The sequence below is a fragment of the Phalaenopsis equestris genome, unplaced genomic scaffold, assembly GCF_001263595.1.
Source record: "Phalaenopsis equestris unplaced genomic scaffold, ASM126359v1 Scaffold000374, whole genome shotgun sequence".
NCBI lineage: Eukaryota > Viridiplantae > Streptophyta > Magnoliopsida > Asparagales > Orchidaceae > Phalaenopsis > Phalaenopsis equestris.
In genome coordinates, this window is record NW_018164816.1 from 372,800 (window position 1) to 399,966 (window position 27,167).

At 37.7% G+C, this 27,167-nt stretch overlaps 1 protein-coding gene across 1 annotated transcript in view; it reads left to right on the forward strand.

Annotated features, from left to right (window-relative positions):
- The first annotated feature begins 22,806 nt into the window (after positions 1-22,806).
- The window catches only part of LOC110026500 (neutral/alkaline invertase 1, mitochondrial-like), a 40,291-nt gene continuing 35,930 nt past the window's right edge, over positions 22,807-27,167 (forward strand). The window contains exon 1 of the mRNA XM_020727457.1: positions 22,807-23,460. Coding sequence (XP_020583116.1) covers positions 22,861-23,460 — 600 coding nt within the window. The 5' untranslated portion in view covers positions 22,807-22,860. The remainder of the gene's footprint in view (positions 23,461-27,167) is intronic.

Here is a 27,167-nt window from a genome sequence, read left to right on the forward strand (position 1 = left end):
AATCATCCCCATAGACACCACACAAAGAACAAAAAAGCTCAAGCAAACATGGGTTGATTGCAAGGAAGCATCACATAAGAATGATAATCTAATTCCAGTACCCTATAAGCATCCCTCCTCTCCTTCATAAACCTTTGCCAACTTTTTCTTTTTGCTTCAGACAAAAGTGCAAGGGAGTGAAAATCCAATACCTAAACTATTCATATCATTCTAGACTTAAGCCCACCTAATACAAAATCATTCAACCCACAACAACAACAACAAGTTTTTATCCCATTAAGTGGGGTCAGCTACACGGATCTTCTATCCCACAAAATCATTCAAACCATTTTTTTTATTTCCTTTCATCTTCCTACTCAAATCCAGTAAGAAAAATAAATCAATATCATGGCTTCTATTCTGAATCACATTTATATTAGAGTAATACATCTAGCTTGTAAGATTCTTATATTATTATGATCAAAAACCAGGGAAAAGAGAACTTGAAAAACCAATAGAAAATTACATCACCAACCAAGGAAAACTCGAAAGAAAAATAGTAAAGATAGAAAAATCTCTTGCACATTAATCAAATCCATGTAAAGTATTTCATCTCTTATCACTTCAAATAAGACAAATCCTATAACCACAACCAATCAAATACACTAATGGAGGAGAGGAGATTTTCCAAGAACCTCTAAGAAGACCATGACATCCATTAGACGAGAAAATGCACCACTTAGCATTCAAATAAATGATAGACTACCACTCACTCAAAAGTAAAGGCAAAAGTTAGAGTTGCCCTGATACAACAACATCGTTGATGTTGAAATGATTGATGATTGGTTCGAGCTTCTGTATGAATACTTCTCAACTTTACCTAGTTTTGATAATCCAAGAATTACTCAACATGTCCCTTAAATTATCATCATTCAACTTGATCGACTAGAATTCTTAATCTAAGAATAATGCTAAATTCAACTTTGTCATAGAGAGAGGTTAAGAAGTTCATCTCAAGCTCATTAGTATCTATTGAAAATCTGCAATTTAAGATAACAATGCTGAAATTTTTACTAAGTGTGTTTCATAATTTATACAAGAAGATCACAACCATTGAAGCTTGATGAACTAGACAAAGATCATTCAAAAAGAAGAGCTCAACGTACATGAATGATGCAACAAACTAGAAAGCTCCAAGACCTCAGAAAAATCATAACTTGTATTATATTTTCTATTTTCTAAGACATGTAAAACAGTAACAGATGAGTAAGAGTAATAACTCAAGACTAGCATGCAATGACATCATTTTATTTTACTCAACTATGCCACAAAAAAGTTCTAAAATTCACTTAACCAATAGAAACATAACTATTTATGGTTAATGCACCTATACTTTAAGTCCCACTTCAAATGAAATTTTTGAAGTTCATGGATATATTTTAAGTGGGACTTAGAAGATCCCACTCTCCTTGCTTCTCCGTCGTCGCCTCTCGTCTTCTTTCCTCGTCGCAATTTTTCTTTCCTCGCTGAAAGCCTCGGGCTCGAGCAAAAAGTCCGCCCTCTGCTCGACTTGGCAGGGGTTACAGTTTCCTCTTTTGAATTTCGCACTTCCGTCTACTACAAATTCACTACTCTTTCACCGCGCCTCTCTCTTCCGGCGATGGCTTCGGACATATCGTATGCTATTGCCCTTGCGGGTGTCCACGCCTCAGGTGCTCCTAAATCGTACTATTTCCCTCCTTTGTTTGCGTTGACGGAGATATTAAGAAACCTGATAGAAAGAATAAGAAGTTTGTCATCTTTTTTACAGAAGCTGAATGTATTCAACTTGCTTCCCTCTCTCATCTGAATTTGGTCGGAAAATTTATTTTTGACCATCACAAAATGAAGCTTATTCGTATGGAATTTGAGCATATGCATCTTATTAGAGAGTGAAAGGTTAGACTTTTAGATGGAAGACACATTCTTATTAAACTTAATAATGAAGAGGATTACACTCGATTATTTGCTAGAAGGGTAATCTGGATTGATAATAAAGCAATGAAGATTTTGAAATGGTCGGTAGATTTTGACGTACAGACAGAACCACCAATCATTACAATTTGGATTCGTCTCCCTATGAAACTTCATTATTTTACTCAAAAAGTGTTGTACTCTATTGCCTCAACTTATGGTAAGCCACTCAAAACGGACATTTCTACTTTTAATATTTCTCGTCCATCTGAAGTCAGAGTACTTGTTGAAAGAAACATCACTTCAATAGCTTCTGAGAAAATTTGTTTAGGCACGGCACCATGGATATTGGCAAAAGGTTGTGATTGAGTATTTCCATTCGTATTGTTCGGCCACTCCAGTTCTCAATGTCACCATCTACACCCCCATCTCAGAACAAAGAAAGAAAGTGTTCTGTCAGAGACAGTGATTCCTCCTCATCCTAATCTGCTTCAAGTTATTGACAATATTGATCATAAAAGGGATACTCCTGAAGATGTCACTATCATCGCAAGCAAAATGTCAACCATTCAGGCCCCACACAATGTTGTAGTTTCCCCATTTTTAGAACCTCCTTTCGTGGGGGCGAAGGAGACATTTCAGACTTCACTTGCCCTAGAATCTATCACTAATCTTACAGTTGGCAATATTTCTACTGTTTCTTTACCACCTCATCAGGTCGAGCAAGATGTTAATGTTACTCAAGCACATGGGTTTCATGATGTGCAACAGCCTACACCTCTCTTACCACCTTTGAACCAATCCACTGATAAGATGAGTCAATCATCGGATGAAAAATAACATGTTTACACATCCAGAAGGAAGAAGAATGAAGATCTACTTGAGGAAGAAGAATGAAGATCTACTTGAACTCAGGAATCTAATGGATGATACTTCAGTTACTTCGGGTAATGGTACGCACCTCACAAATTTGTTAGTCGGCTCCCTTCCGAGAACTAGAGGCAGAGGCAGGATTAAATTGGGACGTACCTATCTTTTTTTGCGTGTTGGTGATTCTGATTTTTTGATCTTATAAATATATTTACTTTTTTTCTTGGGATTTTGTGTGTTGTATCGTGTGGGTTTGATGTCTTCTTTTAGGCCCCCTCATACAATATATCTGTATTTTTTCCTTTTTAATATATTAGCATATGATAGTGTCGGCAGCGGCAACGGGCTCTACGAGGGTTTCGCCTAAAGACAATTCTCGACGGTGAATCTTCGACTTCTCTCTTTCTCTCCGCCGTCACCCACGACGATGACTTCACGCGCTCGCAACTCTCAGTAGACGTCACTCGCTCGTTGTCGTCTCTCCACTCAACGACGCTCGCTTGCATCATCTCTCCCATAGTCGACAACGCTCGCTTGCAGCTCATTCGCACATCGTCTCCTAACCTGACGTGGCTCGCGTCGTCTCTCCCTCGTAGTCGACGACGCGCCTGTTGCCCTACCCAATAAACAGTTTCCCCAAGTCCTGCTCGCCTCTCTGTCGCGGCTCGCAACGCCGCTCAAATCTGACGTGGTCATCTTGCCTATGGAGATGGCCTCGTGGCTTCGTTCCTATGTCACTGCCCTTGTCGGCGACTTTCATATTCCTACTCGTGCCTCTCTTTCAGGTTCAGAGCCTGTTTTTGGTATCAGTAAGTCCTGCAATATTCCACAATCTTTTCATGAGGCTCTTGAAGGTGATGGTAATCACACTTTCATTCAAAAGCTTGGTAAAAAAATGGGAAGTCTGCTCTTTTTCTCATTGAGGTTGAAACTAGTACTCTTGTGTTTTCTTGGCGTTTTGCTCTAGTGGGGAAATTCATTTATGGTCACCCAAAACTTGAGATCATTAGGAAATATTTTGATGTTATGAAGCTATTGGGCAGTTGGAATATTGGTTTACTTGACGGCCGACATATACTTATTCAGTTATCTCATAATGCGGATTACACTCGTATTTTTCTTATAAAGTTATCAAGATCGACAACCGTTTTACGAAAATCCTGAAGTGAACTGTCGATTTTGATCCAAAGGTGAAGTCTACTATCATTCCTGTTTGGATAAAATTTCTGAGATTAAAATTAGAGCTCAACTTTGAAATTCTCTACTCCTTAGCAACTGCTTACGGTAAGTCTCTCAAGGTTGATAGTCTCACGCTTGCTGTTACCAAACCCTCTGTGGATTGTGTGTTAGTTGAGAGAGATCACTCAACCAGCTCTAGATGAGGTATGGATTAGAACCACTCACAACAGGTATTGACAAAATGGATTATATGGGTTTTGTGTGTATTATATTGTATGAGTTGGGTTTTCTTTTAAGCACTCTCATACAACATTTCTGTATCTTTTCTGTATTAATATATTTTCCCTCGGTTTTTTTCTTAAAAAAATACACACACACACTCTTTTAATTTTTTTTTCAAATTGAATCTAAGACAAAAGTCCAATGAGAAAAAAGATAGGTGGTCTCAATTCGGGTTCAAACTTGACTCAACTATGACCCGAGTCAAAAATTTACATGACTCGAACCTGACTGATATATTAAACTGGTTAAATAGCAAGACCCAAATCAAGCGCACCTATAACTCAACATGCTCGAATTCGACCAAAACAAATTCATAAATAACAATAAACGAAAAACATATATTTTATACAATAAGATATGTAAATGCATTATTTAAAAAATAATTTATCAATTAGTAAATGTGGCACATTTGAAATGAAGTTAAAAATCTAAAATTATACAAGTTGGCAATTATAATATAGATGGCTAGTCACCCGAACTAAAAATTTAATGGTCGGAATTTCTTATTCCAAAAGCAAGTCAAGTCCATATGAACTCAAATTCTTTTGGTCGAGTTTGTGGCAAATTGTCTCGTCATATCATTTATTGATAGCCCTAACAAAGATAACTAACATAGGGGATGGTAAATATGAGGAGATATTAGCAGGGTCGATGGGATCATGAGATCAATGACAATGTGGGGAAGGCAATGTCATAGGGGTTGGCTGAGACAGCAAGGTCATAAGGTCCGCGAAGATGCAAGATCACAAGCGATGGCATTAGCAATGTTGTTGTTGCAACTTAATGATAAATTTAAAATTCACAAAAATAGGCTTTTGAAAGTATTCTAAATTCCATATGTTAATATTTTAGATTTGTTTTACTTCATATAGAACACCTAACTCAAAACACATCTATTACATTTATTTTAAACTCTTAATAACTCGAAACAAATAGCCCTTGAGATGAATGGATTCAATTCTCAACCTAATGAAGGAGTTTATTGTACACATCTTCTCCACGAGCTCTAAGTAGTGATGCAAAGGAAAGCTCGGAAAGTGGATATAAGTCTAGCTGGGGTTTCCCATTATAAAATAGTTCATTTTTTAATTTTAGTAATTTAATTTTCTGTACTAATGCATTTTCTAAAAAATATGTTATTCTCTTTGATGTGTGTGGATTTATTGTTAAGATGTAAAAATAATATTTTTACAGCCAAATTCACGTTCATCTTGTGTTATATCTAAGTTTCTTTCAAGTAGTATCAAAACAAGATTAATCTTGTCAGGATTAACAACCTTATAAAAGATCTATTATACAAGACAACGTAAAAACATCATTCCAAGAAGGGCTATCAGTTAATTAGTCTTTAATTAATATAATTGCTTTCAACAATTGGAAGGTCCAATATGTTGATTACAAGATATGGCAAGAACTAGTATAATCAAGTCCACAAAACTAATAATTAAAAACGGGTATGCATTGATATACCATTTGAGCGATAAATCCATATTATGCTAACTCAATTGAATGTTAGATCAAGTATATGTTTTTTATGGTTCTTTGAAAACTGATTATTATCATTTGGTTTCTCTTCTCCCTACCACCAAGGAAATCTATGAAAAACTTGTCGTGACTTACAAGGGAGCTAATTAGGTCAAAATATCTCAAATGAACCATCTAATCCATGAACAAGAATTATTCAAGATGAAACCAAAAAAGAACATTTTGCAACGTCCACAAAATTCACCGGGTTGTTGGCAAAGCATAGATTAACAAAGAATCTATAAATAAGTGTTTTGCCTATCTTCCAAAAAAGTGGAAGGCCAAGGTTGGCCTATCTTCAAGGATCATTATTTGTTTACAAACTTGAGCTTTTAATCGGCTCGTTGGTAACTTATAAGCAAAACCTCAAGAAAATATAAGAAAGCAAAATCTCAATGTAAAGATAAAATGGCTTGCTTAGAAGTCCTCTTCATTAACAATCATTGAAAAACAATCTACTAGCAAAGAGAAAAAAGATGGTTAGGATGACTAAATTTTGCTCATCTCTGAGCTCTTCACCAATTTGATGAGAGAAAAAGACATAGGATAATAGAGAAGCATGAAGGCTTGCAAGCATTTAACGAACAAAGGTCTGCTGAATTGACGTAAAAATAGCAAAAATAAAATCATTTATGTAACTGCAAAAAAGAATAAAATCAGGACATTCATTGGATGTATGGGTGCCAAGAAAAAAAAATCAATAAATGAAGAAAAAACCAAAGAAAGCATGAAGGTGATATGGAGTGATTGGAAGAGCACTCAACCAAAACATACAAGCTTTAGGGCATTGGAGGATGATATCCTGTGCATAATGAGCTCCTCTCTCTCTCTCTCTCTCTCTCTCTCTCTCTCTCTCTCTCTCTCTACTCCCTCTCATGTTGGAAGTTCAATTCTTTCTATGAAACTCCAGAAGAAAGTCTACAATGTTTAGGAATGATCTGGAGAATATGAAGGTATTTGAAAGGTTTAAGTGGGGGAATTAGGGTGAATATGCTAACTACATAAGTTCTAGACAGAACTGATCACCTTTGAGAAATTTACTCCATATTTTAAAATACATGGGGGAATTTTTAAAATTCCACCTGCATGTGATAGTAGATATATCAAAGTTTTTTTAAAAAAACTTATGTGATTTTTGAAATTTTTTTAATTTTATTTTCATAATTTAAAAGTGATCGGACAGGAACAAAAAAAGAAAAAAAAAAAACTACTAGAATTTTGATTTTGGATTTTGAGACCAAACAAAAACACAATTTAAGAGGTAAAATCTATATAAGAATTAATCTACAAAAGATGTAGATCTATTCTGAAATATTTTGAAGTTTTAAATTGGGATTAGATCACCCAAATTCAGCCAAAATCCTAAGTAAGGTTAGGGTTAATCCTGGCCAAACCTTATAAGATTGATTAAAGTGGTATTTAAATGAGAATATAAAGACACAAAATTATCCAAAAATTTCTTACAAACACAAACATTCCACCCAAGAGAAAACAAGGAAAAATTTATACCATGAAAATAAAATAAATCATTAAACTCATCAAAGTTCAGTAAGAGGCAATGGTCGTCAAATCACACAGTTGGAAAAAGCCACCAAACCACTGTATAATTTGAGTACTCCACAAAAGTTTCAGAAATTTTCACACAAAAATTATGTTTCTATCATTCCATCATGCTTTAAATAGAGTTTACATTCAAACACAAAAATAGGGCGAAAATGGCGGTTGACCCCCTTTGGAACTACTTAGTAGCTACATAAATCACATATAACTACCCACCTCCTTCATATTTGGCCGACCATAACCACTCCATAACCATGTCGTCAGCCCTCACTTCACTCCACACTTACTTGGGTGCACTCACGCTCGTCTAAATGCACTCCAAAGCACATAAACAGCTTAAATCAATAAAACATAAGATTCTGCACAAAAAAAAAACAATATAAAATAATTAAATAGAATCCACACAATACAAACATATAAAAGTGACACAATTCTTCATGCACTTCTTTTAACTTGGCCTCTTTTAATTGGACTTTCTGTTTGTGGAAACTCCCTTAGATTAAGCTCTAGAAGTAGGCCCACCTCCTGTGTCTACGAGCTCCACCTTTGAGCCATCATGATATATCATATTATTTCCACCTGACCCCAAAAAACTGTTCTCTGAAGAGTTAGGGTTTAAGGTGATCTTCTAATAAATCTGACGCTAACTGGTTAAATTCATCCCAAATTAGCCAAACATCCTCACCTGGTGACTTGTTCTTCCACCTAATCAAAAATCTCTTAGCAGTATCTCCCTATAAATGTGCCACAATTGTAAAGATGTTCTCCACCTCAAAGATTGTGGGTTGGATAGGCACATGGAAATGATTTCTATCTCCTCCTGCAATAGTATTACCCTACAAATTTGGAGGTTGAGTGACTCCTTTAAAAGAAATTTAGTATTCCACATTAAACATAGGACTAATAAACATGTGAGAGAGCAATTCAAAAACATAAGTATTAGCATCAAGTTCTCTAATAATTTTTAATGGCTCACATGCTCTCATTTGTAACTTTTTATACTTGGTAGAGCGGAATCTTTCAAAGTGAATGCATACCAATACATAATCAGCTATCTCACATTCCTCACGAATTTTATTTGATTCTTTTGTTCAGCATACTTAATATTTTGTACCTCTACTTATTTTGTACCTCTAATCAAAATGTGAATGTTAAATCAGAAAATGCATGAGTGGATTTGTTAGCAGATCAATTGGTATTTTTAGATTAAAGTCATAAACTATTTCAAATTATGTTCTATTAGCTGTCCAAGAAATGAGAATATTATAAGCAAACTCTGACATGGGAAAGTGTGAATACCAATTTCTTATGCTTCTATCCACCCTCAAAAGACTGCCTAAAGTTCTATTAGTAAGTTCAGTTTGGAGATGAAAAGTTGATGAAAATTTTAATCATAGAGAAAGGATATGTTCCATGCAAATAGTCAAATAGAACTTCAAGTCAAGGGATCCAAATAGATATTTTATGGTGATTTTGTTACTACACAGCTAGCTAAGCACATACTTCAAGTGATATTTCTTGGAACTAATAAAGCAGGAACTGAATAAGGGATAAGGCTCTCACAAGTTAATCCTTTAACAAAAAGTTCTTCTACTGAGTACTATAACTCTTCATATTCTTTGGGTGTCTACCAATAGGCAAAATGGAGTAGCATAATAGTGTCGAAGATAAAAATCTATTATATTCTGGACATCCTTTATATGAGGTAAATCTAAGGATAACTTGATATAGAACACAACCTAAAATTATTGCAAAAAGGGTAAACCTCTTCTGGGGCGTGTCCTTCCCAAAGATTTTCCCACATCTCCACTAGGAAATAAGCCAATGGTGCACCATGCATTGCTCCTAAGAAAAAAAACTAAAGGTGGTGTGAAAGGACCCTTTTACCCATACTTTAGAAGCTTCTTGTGCATCTATTGGGAGCTTTTTGGTCATTTTAGAGGTGCTCAATTGTCTTAATCCAGTATCCTCTCCAATTCAAAAAGGATTGACGCCATTTTGTTAGGTGGGTCAAAGGAATGCAGGGGAGAGGAGCTGTAGGAGAGCTTTTGGAGTGGTGAGGGCTTTTATCTTGGTAAGCTAAGATTTACAACTTCCTCCTCCACATCTTATTCTTCATTTCTCCTCCATTTCTTCTCCTCCACTCCTTCTCTTTGGAAGTTCTTGTCATTCCTTGAGAGCTTGAAGTTTTGAGGGTTACTTAAATGGAGGAGCTAAAGGTTGGTCATTCCTCCACCTCATCTTCTTTTAGGCTACTCTTCTTCCTCTTAGGTGAAGCTTCCAAAGAGCACGACTAGGAAAGAGTCATCCTAGCTCAGGGAAGGCAACTCCAGCAAACTCTGGATAACTCTAGCAAACTCTCCAACGAGGGGAGCTTCTTCCACTATTTGGGAAGGACTTGTGAACTTCTCTCTTACAAGCTAGGATAGCTTCTTCCCGAACTCCAGTGGACGTCTAGCAAGCTCCACGGTGGTGATATTTTCCCCTTTACATTCCTTTCCATAGCTAGCCATAGGTTTTAGTTGTGATAAGCATGTGAGTTTGATTTCCCATGTGTTGGCCGGCGTTAGCCGATGCGCCCACGTGCCCATGTGATGGATAGTTAGCCTTCCTAGAGCAACCATTTAGGTTATGGTTTTTCATGTGTGGCTAAAAATCCTTCATAGAACCAAGTGAATTTGTTTGTTGTGAACCCTAGCACAAGTTTTAATGGGTTGGAGCCCCTTCCACCCCTTGCTTTGGGTTCCTTAATTTTTTCTTGGAGAAATTGGGAGGTTGGCTTTTACAAAATGAGAAAAGCTTTGTAGCTAACTCACTTTGCAAAGCCTTGAGGTGTTGTGAAATTGGGAAAAACTTTGTAGCTAGCTCATTTTCACGATGGTGCGGAGAGTTTCCACTTTGGAAATTCGGGGAGAAACTCTCACTTGCCTCGCCAAAGCAGGAGGTGACTATCCTGCACATCCAAGCGCTAGCCCTAGGTTTCTCAGGAGAGGTCGTTAGTACAAACGTGACTCACTATTGCATGTGATCATTTGCACCTCATCGCTTGCACGTGCATGTATTGTATGTTGCATATTGCATGTTGCATGTTACACTTGCACTTGCACAACTTGTGTCTCGATTGTTCATCATAGACCGGTCTACATCATCTGTGCCTCGATTTGTGGGGTCAGATCGGTTGACTCCATTTGTGCCTCAATCGGTTGTCCCTAACTGATCGGCATCACTTGTGTTTTGATCGGTCATTATGGATCAGTCGGCTCCACTTCTGCCTCAATCGATCGGCGCCACCCGTGCCTCAGTCGGTAGCTCCGGACCAATCCACTCCACTTGTGCTTCGATCGGTCGTCTCGGACCAGTCAACACCATTTGTGCCTCAATCGGTCGTCCCGGACCGGTCGCCATCACTTGCGCCTCAATTGGTCACTCAAGACCAATCGGCATCACTTGTGCTTTGATGGTCTTCATGGACCAGTCTACACCACTTATGGCACAATCGATCATCCCGGACCGGTCAGCACCACTTGTGCTTCAATTGGTTGTTTTGGACTGAAAGACATTACTTGTGTCTCGATCGATCTTCCCGGACTGGTCGGCACAACTATTGCCTCATTCGGCTGCCCCAACCCGGTTGGCGCAGCATTTCAGTTCGACTGGCATCCCCGTCCAAGTCGACCAACCACTTACACTAATGCATGTTGTGCATGTGCATATGCATGCTTATCTACTTACATGTTGCATTGCACGTTGCATGTGTTTTCTTGCATGATCATTACCATTTTCTTGAGTTGCACATTCCTTTGGGTCGCTGCCTCACCGGCATACCCTTTTCGGGTAGTTGCCGACACGACATGTCTACCCCTTTAGGTCACTACAGCGTTGTCATGCCCTTTTTAGACTGCTTTCGCCATGTTATGTCCATCTCTTTTGGCCACTATCGCCACGGCATGTTTATCCTTGGGTCACTGTCGCCTCGGGATGCCCATCCTTGGGTCACTGTCGCAGTTGCCGCCACAGCATGCCCGTCCCTTTGGGTCACTGCCACCTCAACACAACCTTTCAGGATGCTATCGTCACGGCATGTCCATTCTTTCAGGCCACTACCGCCTTGACATACCCTCTTTAGGTCACTGCCTTCACAATATACTCTCTAACACCACTTATGTCATTGGAAATAAGCCAATGGCTCGATAGAAGAGTGACTCCCGTGTCAGTCGTGATGCCTTAACGAGCATTGTTTGTCGGGTTAATCTTGGTGAGTAATGTCAGTTAAGCCATCGGGGTTGACATGAGTATGATTGTGCTAAGGACCTGAGGGAACTAGCTTGTGTCACCCTTACATGTTACGAGTCTGCATTTAATAACCCTTATTTTAAAATAACTAAAAATATACTTACTACATTCACCATATTTTAATATTATGAATATAGTAAAATAGTTCATGTGTGAGGCCAACCCTTTTATAATTCATCTTGGGTTACACCCTTTAGATCCCTTGGTTCTTCAGGATGAGCTAGTGCAACAACCTGTCAAAGTCATACATATCCAAAGACTCACTCTGCACTTAAATGCTAGTTAGGACACTTTCTCACTAAATGGTGTGCTAGGCAAAGGTTCAGGATGCTAAGTAGGATTTTTGGACACATCTGGCTATTATTATGTTTTGTGTTATCTTATGCTAGTCGTGTGTCACCTTTTGCTTTTAGGTGTGCTAGCATGCTTGATGTGCATGGTAGTATAGTAGAGTGTTCTTCTGCATGGTGTCATGCCTACTTATACCCACTCACACATGTTTTGTTATGAAGAGCAAGTAATGATTTCTAATCATTTGCTTGCAGATGCTCTTTCGCTTCCCAAATTATAAGGCATAGGGTTGTAAACGAGTCGAGCTTGAGCGAGCTCAGACTTGGCTCGTGTTCGGCTCGTTCGAAATAGCTCGTGTTTGAAATCGGCTCATGTTCGAAATTGACTCGTGAACAGTGTGTTCATGTTAAGCTCAATTTAAATATTCGTGTTCGTGTTCAGCTCGTGTTCGGCTCGAAAACCTGGATCAAATATATACAAAAGAAGACACTAACCACATTGTCACATGAGGTGTTATGATTTAAACTTTGACATAAATATATATAATATATTATTATATAAATAATATATGTAATATATTGTTATATAAAAAGTTATATAATTTTTTTTTCGAGTCATTTCGAGCCAAAAACGAGCGAACAAACTGTTGTTCGTGTTCGGCCCATTTACATTTCGAGCTTAAAAATTTATTCTTGTTTGACTCGTTAGGCTTAACGAATGAGCTGAACACGAACGAGGGGAACCCGACCGTTTTAACGAGCCGAACACGAGCTGTTCACGAACAACGAGCCAAATTGATAGCCCTAATAAGGTATGACCAATTTTTTGTCGCATGGATTTCCTGTCAACTCTTGCTTTCATGCAGGTTTTGCCCTTTTTTATGTATTTGATAGAGACCATAGACTAAGTCTGTATAGAAAATAAGTTACAGGTACGATTTCAAGGCAGGTGATGCATTGAGCTACGTGATGAGGAACAGGAGCGACAGCTCATGTACCGTACCTTAAGTCTGATTTTATTTACTTATGACTGGGCATGTATATGTAGAGTATGGCCACTTTTCTGATATCCTGGGATATATTTTTGTCCTATCAGCATTTTGGCCTCTTTTATATATTTTTGGAGTGTTTTCTTATTTAAGTGTCTGCATGCCTATATGTTTATATTGCTTATTTCTGTGTATCTGGGATCTAACAAAAAATATTATCTATGGTCATTAAGTACTCTAATATTATAAAATTTTGTTATTTAAAAATCCTAATAATAAAGGATTGAGATAATCAAAATTTATGGTTAAAAATGATTGAGGACTTTTCAAAACCTGTCTTTTATTTTTTTCATGGCCTTCGAGCTAGTTTTAAAACAGATCGCATGCATGAACATATCATTAATCATATTTAATAAGGCCTCCACACTCAGGAATGTGCTAAATAACTACATCATACTTGCATGTCCCGAGGAGAAGCGCCCGTGTTTCTCCAACCTGACTAGTCTAGCATAGCTTTTACATAGGAGGTTGTCTACGTTCGTTATGCCACAATTTTGCAAACAAATTAAAAATATGAAAATTATCGTTTTTGGCCAATAGTGAAAAAAAGTGGTACAGACGACTCCGAATAGTGAAAAAAACTGCACAGATGTATCCAAAACATCAGCTTTAGTTAAAAAGGACACCCACCTCGCCGCGAGGACGTGTACGAGTGAAGAATAAGCGAACGATAATTATAATAATATAAATAATATTATTATAATATAATGTAATAGATAATATATTTTATTATCAGAATAATATAAAAAGGGATGTGATTCTTCTCTCTCTCCATGCCCTAAGAAACCAGCCGCCAGTCTCGTCGTCGAAGTCGCAACCACCGGACCCACTCGGCTGCTCCTCCTTCGCCACCGACCTCACCAACGGAGCTCCCTCCACGCCTGCGCAGCTCGTCGCCAACTCTGCTCCACCAGTCGCAGCTCCCTTTCCCTCTTATTTTGCGTAAAACAGCCAACCGGCTAGGCCCCTGCTCGCGAACGAGACTGCTCGCTGCCTCTTTTCTTGCCGGCGACCCTCTACCAACCTCCTCCGACATCTCCAGTCGAGCTTCTTTGTCTAAACCGCTGACCTCCGCCATCATTTCTTCTATTTTCTTCTCTTTAGGGAGGACCACCCTTGTCGGATCTGTTTCATCTCGTCGGTTGTCGCTTCGTCGGTGTCGTATTTCTGCTGGAGCAGAACAGCGATGAGAGCCTCAATTTTTTTGGGCTCTTGCTCCACATCTTTTCTCATTCCGGTTGCGCGTTACCGGCATACCACCTCCGCCACCTCGTTGCCTTGCTTTTATGGCGACCAAATGCCTCGCTGGAGCAGCTCGACATTGTTGGACAACAAACCTCGTCGTCATTCAGAGGAGTGCAAGAATCTCTTATAGGTGCAAAAGCATTCCCGAACTTCGTTGGGCTTCGTGCAAACCACTTGATGATATAACCCCTCTCCCACTTTGTACTTTTACTTCCAAGCTAGTCCTAGGTTGCAGTGGCATTAGGCGTGCAGGTTCAATCGTACGCACGGGGAGAGTGCGTCGGCAAGTGCCGGCGTGACAACTTATTTGTGTGATGGATCACTTGTTTTTCTAGAAGTTGCCTTTAGGATAAGAATCCCTTTACGCAACCAAGTCCCCTACGATAACCAAGCAAACCTATTTGACTGCTAGCCTTAGCACAAAAAAAATACTAAGGGTTGGAGCCTCTTTCGCTCCCTTTTACTTTGTTTGCTCTGGTATTGTTAGAAATATCGAATAATAGGCCTTTTGCGAAATGAGAAAATACAAGTCATTAGCTCATTTTGTAAAACTCAGAGGGGTCATGAAATCTAGAAAAGTGTCGTCGCTAGTCCATTTCACGAGGAAACTCTCCCCCGTTGGAGATTGGGGGAGAAGTTCCCCACCTGCCTCGCCAAAGCAAAGGCGACAACCGCCATTTTTCTATATGTTGATCCTAGCTTTTCTGGTGAGGTCGTTAGCACGGGGATGACTCCTTATTACATGTGGATGTTTGAATGTTGCATTTTGCATTTTACGTAGCACTTCACTTCGCTTCGACTGACCGCCCCAGCCCTACGAGTTTTTCACTTCATTCCGACTGACCGCCCATACCCAACTAGTGTTTCACTTCGCTCCATATGGTTGCCCCGGCCCGGCGAGCTTTTCACTTCACCTCGACTTGCCGCCACGGACTGACAAAATTTTCACTTTATTTTGAATCAACTGCCCCGCCCTGGGGAGCGTCTCACTTCGCTTCATCCGGCCGCCCCGGCCCAGCGAGCACTTTACTTCGCTCTGACCAGCCGCACCGACCCTGCGAGCATTTTACTTCACTTCAGTCAGATCTCCCAAGCCAGTTGGCATGACACTTTGGCTCGACCGGATGTCTTGATCGGTTGACCAACTACTTGCACCTCGTATGATTGCATTTTTGCATATTGTAGTGCATATGTATGATTGCATTATTGCATCTCGTCTCGCATTTATATGTTTGCACGATTATGGTTATATGTTTGAATTGCACATTCTCTTCGAGCCCCTGTCGCCACGGCACGCCTACCCTTTACAGGTCAATGCCTTATTGGCACAACTCTTGGGGACACTTCCACCACGACATGTTATCCTCTTCAGGCCGCTGACAGCATGGCATGCCCATCTCGCTGGGTCACTGCTGCTTTGGCATACCACCTCTGTTCGAGTCTTTGTTTCATGGTACACTCATCCCTTATATCTTTTGATTATTCATTTACATTTGCATGTTCACATGGATAGTGAGCCAGACCCCGTTGGGAGAGTGACTCCCGTATTGGTCGTGATGCCTTAATGAACATTGCTCGCCCAATCAATCCCGATGAGCAATGCGAGTCAAGTCATCGACACTGACATAAGTATGATTGTGCTAAGAATCCAATGGATTTAACTTGTGCCACCTCCCTTCGTAACACCTTTTAGATCCATTGGATCCTTAGGATGGGGTCGGTAAGGTGACCCCATCAAAGTCATACTATAACCATACTCACCCTGCAATTAGATATTAGGTTGATGTACTATTTTTTAGATGGTGTGCTAGGCTAGGATTTAGGGTGCTAGGCAGTATTTTTCGACACCTCTGGCTATTATTGTGTGATGCATTGTTTTTTGCTACTCATGTGTCACCTTCTTGCTTTTTTCGGTGTGTTTGCATGCTCTCTTATGTGTGATCAAATGTTAGGGCAATTTTCTATAGGTGTCGTGCCTACTTATGCACACTCACACAGGGCTATTATGGGGGAGCATGTAATGATTTTTAATCATTTGCTTGCAGGTGCTCTTTATCTCCCCCAATTATAAGGCGCGACTTATTATTTTGCGATGCATGGCGTGTCAGCTAACATTTATTTTGTGCAGGTCGAGTCTTTATTTTATGTTTCAAATGTATTTGATAGAGTCTTAGGAGAGTCTGTATTGGAAATAAGGTACAAGCACGGGTTTCGAGGCAAATGATGCTTCAAACCATGTGACGAGGACCCGAAGCAACAACTCGTGTCCCATACCTTATGTCCAAATTTTACATTATTGTATAGACTTAGGACCGGACATGTATATACAGAGTCCGGTCGCTTTTACTGCTTTCACTAGATTATGTTATCTGTCCAACGACATTTGACATGTTTATATATTCTTTTGGGGTGTTTTCTTTCTCTTTCTGTTCTCGGGTGCCTTTACATCTTGGAACATTTTATATTGTTTCTTTTTGTGTATATGAGATTTCACAATGCAACATAGACTCACTAGGACTTAAATTCCTAATTTTTCTTCTTGAAAATCCTAAATAAAATATTCAAGATAATTAATATTTAAGATTAAAATATTCAAGACTTTAAAAATTGCAACATTTACTTTTCTGCATATACTAATAGGGCCTCATAATACTTAAGGACCGCTCTAGATAACTGCATTCATATTTGCATGTCTCGATGAGGAGCCTCTGTGCTTCTTCAACCTAATTGTCCCAACATATCTTTTTTAGGTGGTTGTTTAGTGCGCCTAGGGTGTTAGAAAGCTCCTCGAACCGGACGGGATGTAAGACATTTTGTTTGGAGCGTTTCCAGCTTTATAGCTGAACCTTCACTGTCTTTTCTTTCCTGAGGCATCTTCGCCACTTCGGCCTCGTCACTTCGACAGGTATAACTCCCACCTCTTGGAGTTCCAGCCGATAATCATAGGATAAAGTTTCATTCATTTGATCTTAGGGCTACCGAGGTTCCCGTGGACAAAGTAATTCACAGATTGCTTACCGGCGATCCCAGGTTTTGTTGGGTCGACTACCTTCACGATCAGGTAGACTTAGGGTCCTAGTGGCTTGGGATGAAGGGTCTATGGTATTCTGACCTGGCTACCTCTACCTCTTAGGACTACTCTTCCCTACATTTTGACTACCCCTATTGAGCTTTGTCTCGTCTTTTGCCTTCATTGGCATCATCCCGACTTCTTGATGGCCGATGGGCTGTCGCCCGTTTGAGATACGACGATTTGTCCTCTACGCTTATGGTTTGGATGTGCTTTGACGTATCGTGACTTCCTGTCGGGATGATACAGTTATTTCGTAGGTTATGTATGCGTATGAGTTCGCTATCCATGTGGGGACCACGAGAGACTCACATTTCGCCTAGTGGTTTAGCGAGAGCCTTGAAGCATCGAGACACTTCCCCTACAAGATAACCTCCCTTGATGACCCTGTGCTAGTTGTCATTTTTTCAGGTAAGCAAAACCCCCTTTGGATCAAGCGTTTTCTTGGGCAACCCCCAAGATTTAATTAACTAAGTGGGATGCGTCACCTTAAGAGCGCTCATGGCCTCAGAACAAACACCTACATTTGAATCTTTGGTTATGGGTAGTCTACATAGATATTCTTTTGTGGATATCAGTTTAAGGTGCTTTCGCCTGATCTTGTTTAAGCACACACTCTTAGCATATCCTCGCGAGGTTTACCACACGTAGGCTCTCCATGTTTTGTGTTTTCTCTTATCTATCGTCATTATTGTATATTCATCTTTTATGGTTCCTGTTCTCTTTGAATCACTGATTTGATTCGAGAGGGAGATTCATTCGGAAAAGAGAAGTATACGACAATCGACAGACTGACGACTCATTCTAAAATAAAAGAGAGAAAAACGAACGAAAATAACAATGACACAAAAAGAGTATGGTAGTTAACAATTACAACTAAGATAATCAATTTAACTAAGGTTAAATTGTATTTGATATAACTTGATTCAAAATGGCTCAAACCAACTCCAAGTACATTCCATTAAGATTCAAAAAAGTTTCAAACAAACTTCAAGTAAGCTTTTAAATTGTTCAATTCAAAGTTTGAACATGGCTCAAACAAGCTTCAAACCAAGCTCCAACATTATTCAAACTAACATGTTGAATTATTTTTCAATCAACGTTGGAACAAAAATTCAAGCAAACTTATAATTTATTCAATTCAATGGTTTGAGCAAGACTTGATATATGTTTAAACATTATTTGAAGCAACCATGAATAGTTATCCAAAGTTCAAATAAGATTCAAATAAAATTCATGCAAGTTTATAATATTTTGAATGTTGAGGTTTGAATATGGTTTGGAGAATTTCCAAATCAACTTAAAATCTTTTTATGTAACTACAAACATGTTTGAGTAAAGTTTAACAAAATTCAAAAAACTTAGTTTAACTTGCGTGGCCGACCAGCGTGGCTATGTGCCCATTTGATAGATCGTTGGTCTTCCTATAACAAAACTTTAAGTTAGGATTTTCTGTGTGGCCAAACACCCCGTATAGTCGAGTGTTTCCCCCTTGTTGTGAGCCATAACAAAAAAATCCCATGGGTTGGATTCTCTTACTCCCCCAACTTTGAATGCCCAATTTTTTCTTGGATAAATTGGGAGGTTAGATTTTGCAAAGTGAGAAAAGTTGTGTAGCTAGCTCACTTTGTAAAGCTTTTAAGCACCATGAAATTGGGAATAGCTTGTAGGTAGCCCATTTTCACGACTGTGTAGAGAGTTTCCTCATTGAAAATTTGGGGAGAAACTCTCCACTTGTCTCGCCAAAGCAAGAGGGAGCTATGTGACATGCCTAAAATTTCGCTACTTTAAATATATATTTTATACTCATTTTTAACGATATTACATTTTAATAGAAGATATTTTGCATGTTTTTTGTTTCAGGTAGAAGAAATGGAGATTTGGAGAAAAATGAAAAAAAAAAACAGAGCAAAATGGGATCAAATGGAGCAAATGAGCAAAAAGTGAACTGGTGTTTAGGCTTTAGACCCTGTAAGTAGAAACAGAGAGCCTGACGCCTGGATCTGGCACCTAGGTGTCTGGCAGTTATTTCAGGCTTCTAGAAGGTTGGAGCCTAAGCGCCATAGTTAGGTGCATAGGTGCCAAATTTAGTTTTTTTTTGTAAATTGTATTTGAATGAATTTTGAAGGGGCGTCTAAGACAACTCTTAGGGATTTCAATTGTTATAAAAAAAAAGTCTCTTGGTGCCTAAAAAAAGAAGAAGAGAAAGAAGAAGGGTGAGAGAGAGAAAAATGTGGAGGGGTTAATATGTCCAACACTTTAGAGTACAGGAGAGGAGGAAAAGTGATATATTTCTTTCATTTTCTGGTTTTTTGGGTGATATTTGAGAGTAATTGTGAGAAGAATTCTTCAAAGGAACTTTATAAGATTTGCTTGGGGAGGAGTTTGAGATAAGTGTTTTGTATTTTTGTTTGAGTTTTGTTAAATTTTATTGTGTAAGTCTGCTTTTATATATATATATATCATGTGTTGTTGTTGTTTTCTCCCCATGAAATACGAGTAGTTTTCTTTATCTTTTCTCTTTGTGATGTGAAATAATCATGTGTAGGGTAAGACTTGTTTGACATTTCTTTTATTTCATAATTGTGATGATTCTTTACTTTGCACTTAATTTACTTATTCAGTTTGACCAACTGATGAGTTAAAACTTGTTGTGAATCATAATGACCATTGAGGGCTATGAATTCCTCTAGTAAGAATCACATCGTTGGGTGAAGAAAAAGTAGTCCATAGGGTAGTACAAATAAATAGGGAGATAAGTTTTGATAAGTGTAAATTAGTGATTTAGGATGACATGATAAGATCATAACCAATTTAATCTAGTATTTGGAACCTAAAGCTTGATTAGCTAAATTGAGGGCTTATGTGGGTATTATAGAGTGACAGACTAGAATCCACCCAACATAACTAAGGATTTAGGAGCTTAAATCTCAGTTAGCCAAAGTTCTTTATGCACTCGGAAGAGGGTAAGGAATATGTATGCTCCTATTCACAAAAAAAAAAAAACTACATTTTAATTTTATAAACATTTGATTCCTATACTGATTATAATTTCATTGCAAGGATAAATAATTTTCCATACAATTTGAACTATTATACATAAACTAGTTTAGAAAAATTTAGCATTTTCTTTAAGTTTAGGAATAGAATTTGTAGTTGTTAGTTACTTCTTTTTACACATACAATTTTGACCTTAATTCGTAAATAATTTACCTGCAGTTTAAATTAAGTTTTACAAAATCGATAAGAGAATAGTTTTCCTTTCCCCATGGATCGATAGTTGGAGATTAACAGAAATTCCTATATTACTTGAAATGATACATGCACTTGTGTAGTATTCCTAGCGTATAAAATTGAATTGTGGAGAAAAACGAGAATTATTTGTTAATTGAAATTGAAGTAATTACACACCAAGCACACACAAATTGTGTAGTGATAATTTTATAGAGCCGTTGCCGAGGAAGCGACAGAGCTTTTGACTTAAAAATTAGAATTAAACTGTAAATTATTTTAGGAAAATTGTTGTGTCGTTTTCTTTTATAAGTGCTTGTTTGCATGTTAAAAAATATTTTTAAGTATTATGAGTGTTTTTGTTAATTTTATTTTCTGGACATTTACATTTTTATTCGTAGTTCAGGATCTGAATGTTTAGTACCCTTATGATTTTGTATTAGAACGGACTATAAGAAAAATTTGAAAGCAAAAAAACTTCTCAATTTAAAAGAAATGACAAATAATTTAGATAATTAAAATATTGAAATTGATCATCAGCACGTATAAAGACCTTTAATGGATTAAGCAAACCTTACAACAGATAAAATTCACCTTAATATACAAACTCCTGTTGTAGTGGCTATCTCATTTGAACTAAAACCCATTATAATCCAAATGGTACAGAATGACCAATTTGGTGGAACTCCAACGGAGGATCCAAATTTACACCAAACAAGTTTTCTAGAACTATGTGCTACATTTAAATATGATAGCATATCAAATGATGATGTTAGACTTAGACTTTTTTCTTTTCCTTGAGAAATACAATTAAAATATGAGTTATTAAAATTATCTATTTATTTCAATTGCCTATTAGTGACACATAAGCATATTGAGCACCTAGATCTATCAGAGCTTGTAGTGATTTAGCGAAAAAATTCCTAGCTAAGTATTTTCCACCTAAAAAAACTGCTAAGCTTAGAAATGATATTAACTCATTTACACAGTATGAAGGCGAGTCAACATACGAAACTTGAGAATGATTTAAAGAAATCCTTAGAAAGTTTCCACATCATGCTTTGCCAGACTGGTTACTTATTCAAACATTTTACAATGGTTTAGTAGGATCCCTTAGATCTATCATTAATGCTGCTGCTGGTGGTTCATTAATTTCGAAACTATTTGATGATACATATTCTGCAATTAAAAATATGATGACGAATAATTTTTAATGGCCCTCTGAAAAGTTAAATCCTAAGAAAGTAGTCAGTATTCATGATACTGATATGATCTCTATTTTGGCTTCTCAAGTTGCTACAATATCTAGGAAGTTAGACCAATTTAGAATGAACTTACCTGAAACATCTCATGTGATTGAAGAAAAATCATTGGGACAAATGATTTTAAATATAGTCATGCTCATTTACTACCCATTTATGTTCTTCCAATATAGAAATATTTGATTAGACTAGGTTATCATCTTCTAGTGAATTATTGTTTTTCTTAATTGACACACAAATAGAAGAGTGTCGTTAAATGGATATATAAGTTTAGTTGAAGCCACGAGTTGTGGGCAACCAAAATAATAGCCCACCTTCAAGTTCAAATAACATTGATTTTTAACAAACCATCTAAAATTTTATTTAAGATTTATAAGGATTTCAAAGATAATACTTCAGTTCCATACTTACTGCGAAAAACACTATGAGAGAACTTAATTGTTTTCTTTCAAACTTTTACTATAAAACACTTTAAGAAATTACATATGAATCACCAGTAAGAAAATTAAAATTTTGTTAATCTTAACAAAAAAAAAGTTTTATCATTTGGCTTGAATAAGATTTGAACAAAAGTTGAACCTTCTTTATTCCTATATGCAACCTTTCTAGAATGCATATGACAACAAGCTAAAATTCTATCCTAATTAAGATTAAACATTTTTTTACAATAAAGTTCAAATCTTATTCAAAATTTGTTCAAGTGTAAATGTAATTCGAAGAAGGTCAAAATCATAAAAAGAATTTCAACATATGCTTTTAATATTTAAATATTATAAAAAAATATACCCAGTGGGAATGTAGAAATATAAAAATATTTATAAATGGAGCCAAAAACTGTATTTCAATAGAATATAGTTTGAGGGATAAATATTTACTATACATTCTTAATTGTATTCTGATTAAAATAATATTTCTTGAATATTTGGCCAAATAAAATATGTTTATTTGTCAGCAACGTGGATGCAATAATTTATAAGGAATTAAATCTTCCTTCCGTAAATCCGACTCTTTTTTTTTATTGACTGAAAGCTAAAAGCTCATGCAATCAACTTTTCTTCTTTCTCGATACTTTCATGGCGGCCTCCAAAGCGAGAACTCTCTGTCGCAAAATGAAAGAACTCATAGGAGCTGGCAGGTTCTTTCGAAATTATTCTCTTTTCCGACTCCCTGAACGCCAACCATCTACATATTGGCGGCCCGTTGGAGATCCTTCTTGTTTCTCCTCCGAGTTCTCTCCAACGGGAAGACTCCTCTCCGTCATCCCCTTCGCCATCCCAGGTTTCCGATGCTTTTCGATCTCGGCAGAGCCTCTCACGGGAAAAAACACTTTCGAGGAGATTTACGTCCAGGATGGCACCGTGGACGCACCCGTCGCCGATAGCTCTGAGGCGGAGGTGGATGGAGGCTGCGATGTATCTTTGCCGAAAGCCAAGGCGCCGGAGGCCAGGAAATTAATGGATATAGAGAAAGAGGCGTGGAGATTGTTGAAAAGGGCTGCGGTAAACTACTGTGGTAAACCGGTGGGGACTGTGGCTGCGAACGATCCCACGGAGATGGCGCTGAATTATGATCAGGTTTTCATTCGTGATTTCGTTCCGTCTGCGATTGCTTTTCTTCTCAAGGGTGATTCCGAGATCGTCCGGAATTTTCTTCTCCACACGTTGCAGCTTCAGGTGAATTTCCCATTTATTTCTCAGGTGTCTTCTTGTTTAACTTGGTGGCATATTATAATATCTTCAAGTATGCCGGACTTTAATACCAGGGAAGAAACATACATCACTAACATTTCCATATGATAGTTTATATGAGGAATTTAGGCGTTACCGTGAATACTATGACGATAATAACTTGTTAGAACCATATATTCTTTATATTTTTGGAGAAATTATATCTCTATTAATTTTCAAGTAAAAAAAATAGCAAAACATGTGACACTAATCTTGAATTGGTCAATTGAATTGATTACACAATTAGTGGCTTCATAATAGGCATGAATTGATTAGTGGAATAAATATAGGAGATATGACAATAACATTAATTTTGAATTAAATGTAGGAGATATGACAATAACATTAATTTTGAATTTGAATCTTAAATTCAAATTCAAAATTCAAATATGTGTAATCAATTCAAATAGGGCGCTAATTGATGACACTTAATTCTCTTTGCCTTTATTGTGTACGTTTCCTTTTTTGTTTCGGTATACATTAGTTAGTATAAATTGGGTGTTGTGTTGCAATGTAAAACAAACACTCCAGACTTGTATCTTTTCACTCCTTAAAAAATAATAAAAAAAGAATTTCCAAAAGTCCAATCTCATTTTTCTTTCGATTTGTCCTTTAGTGATCCATTAAATTAGAACCAACATTTGATATCAGAGCCTAAGTCGAAGGACATGTCGTCACCGAGCAAAACTATCATAGGAGATATGACAATAATGAAGATCGAAAGAGAAGGGAACGTAACGCTTTCTTATCCGTTACTCACAAAGAGTAACTACTCGGTGTGGGCGTTGAAGATGCATGTGAACCTACAAACTCAAGGAGTGTGGGACGCCGTGGAGCAAACGAGGTCGAAGAGCGTAAGGATAGAATGACTCTCGCTGCCATCTATCAAGAGCTACCGGAGGATGTTCTTCTCATGGTGACAAAGAAGGATTCCGCCAAGCTAGCATGGGATACACTGAAGACGATGCACGTCGGCGTGGAGCGAGTCAAGGAGGCAAAAGTGCAGACCTTGAGGACTCACTTCGAGGCAATCCACATGAAGGACGGAGAGACGGTGGACGATTTTGCCATAAAATTGACGTCCATTTTGACAGGCATCCGCGCGTTGGGAGAGAAGATGGAGGAGATCTCCGTCGTCAAGAAGTTCCTTCGATCCGTACCACAAAAATACATGCAGATCGTCACCGCGATCGGGCAATTCGGTGATCTCAAAAACATGACCGTCGATGAGGTCGTTGGTCGTCTCAAAGTCCACGAAGAGAGACTTCGCGGCTACGAAGACCAAGAGGAGGAGAAGCACCTCTTGCTCACGTATGCAGAATGGATGCCATGAATGAAAAAAAAAACGGAGAAGCCGATTTTTCTTCCGGATCGTCGAGTAGTGGCGGCAACGGTGGAGATAGCGAGGTCGTGGCAAAGGGCGGGGACGAGGGCAAGGTCGAGGTGGAGAAAGCTCACCTCAACAAGAAGACATCAAACCCCGCAAAGACCGGTGGAGAGATTGTTGAAAAGGGCTGCGGTAAACTACTGTGGTAAACCGGTGGGGACTGTGGCTGCGAACGATCCCACGGAGATGGCGCTGAATTATGATCAGGTTTTCATTCGTGATTTCGTTCCGTCTGCAATTGCTTTTCTTCTCAAGGGTGATTCCGAGATCGTCCGAAATTTTCTTCTCCGCACGCTGCAGCTTCAGGTGAATTTCCCATTTATATCTCAGCTTTCTTCTTGTTTGACTTGGTGGCATTTTATAGTATCTTCAAGTATGCCAGACTTTAATACCAGGGAAGAAACATACATCACTAACATTTCCATATGATAGTTTATATGAGGAATTTAAGCGTTACCGTGGATACTATGACGATGATAGCTTGTTAGAACCATATATTCTTTATATTTTTGGAGAAATAATATCTCTCTATTAATTTTCAAGTAAAAAAAATAGCAAAACATATGGGTTCTAATAGAAGTCAAGAAGAAAACTAGCACTACCAAGTTTGGTAAGCAGATATGCTTCTTCATCAGGGTGTAGAAAAGTATTTCTTACATCATTTTGATGTAACGCCCACTTATGAATGAATTCAATGCTGCTAAGACATTATACAGTAATGATAAACAACAAGAGTTACATATTGTTTCTTCATAATCTGTGCCACATTACTGTGAAATTCCTTGGTTACTAGCCATGCCCTCTATGTTGTAACTATCAGTTCAGCAATCACACTAACCTTAAGTCTGAATCTACTCCTCACGTGGTGCGACCAAACCTTTGAGGGGCAGCAGCAAGTTCAATATTTGCCTTTGTTTCCACTTAGGCAGGCCAATTTGTAAACAATTAACGATTTTCGAGATGGCAGAGGCCAGGGGTATGTTTTTTACTTCCGTATAATAAAACTTGCTATGTTATGTATCTCTTTCAAAAGTTGTATTATTTGAAGAAGGCATGCCTTTGAAGAGCTATTGGTGCATAGTGATCTAAAGGTACTTTGTGGACTGATGTTTTGATTCATCTTGAAAAGGATCATGAGGAATTAATTATATAATTCTAACACAGTTAATTATCGCTAAGTGTTTTATTTCGAGGGGTATTTACATATATACCACCTAATTCTTATGCATGGCTGACATAAGGAAGATTTACGTGCATACCACTCAACTCTTATGTATTTTTATGTACCTTCTAAACTTTAATTTTTACATTTATGCTGCTTAACTATGCATTAAAATATATATTTTATTTTATAAAGGTTAAAATTGATATTTTTGATGTGATATGAAAAATTTGAGTTGTATAAATACAAAAAATAAATTTAAGTGTTAAATATGTAAATACATGAGAAATAGTTGGCATTGATAATTCCTAAAGTTGTGTTAGAATTATATAATTAATTATCAAAATGTCTAATTTTTTTTTCTTTTATTTAGTTGAGGTGGTTTGAAGTAAGGGGTGCATTTCCTAAATTTGGCTTGCCATGTTTTTCAATACTTATTTACAGTAGGGTCTAATACATATTGCTTTTTTGCTGGATCCTTGTATTAACTTTTTCTTCTTCCTTAGGCTGGAGCACAAAACAAGTTTTTTCATAATATGCATCTCAAAGTAGGTTTAATGCTACAGACATTTAATATATTTACATTCTATTGATATTGTAGTATAAATAGTTATTTACCTTTACTTTTGATGCGAGCAAGGACTTTAGCAGTAAGCTGCAATATGATATAATGATGGTTTTGTTTTGTAGATCCATTCCATTCCATGTATGTGTTCAGGTGCAATATAATTGGTCTGAGATGCCATGTGATGTTCAAATAAATTTAAATCATTAGATACACACTGTTGACCTCATTTTTGTGAGGTCTTTTCTTCTCCTCCTTAGAGCCTAGGTTCTAGCTCTAGAAATTCCTATGGACCATCTTAGAAAACTAGAGTTGAGACTCACCCTTCTAGAAGCTCCAGCCGATTCCTATTTTCCTTTGATGTCTAGCATCTTTGGCACAAGACCATCGTTTTATGAACGAGCGGTTATGGGCTATTTTGCAAAGATTCAAGGAAGATGATCCAAATAGGACTTCAAGCCTCAGGAAAAACATCGTCACGACCTTTTTCGTCACGTACACACACAAAGTACACGAAGTTCACGAAATTGCGCGAAATC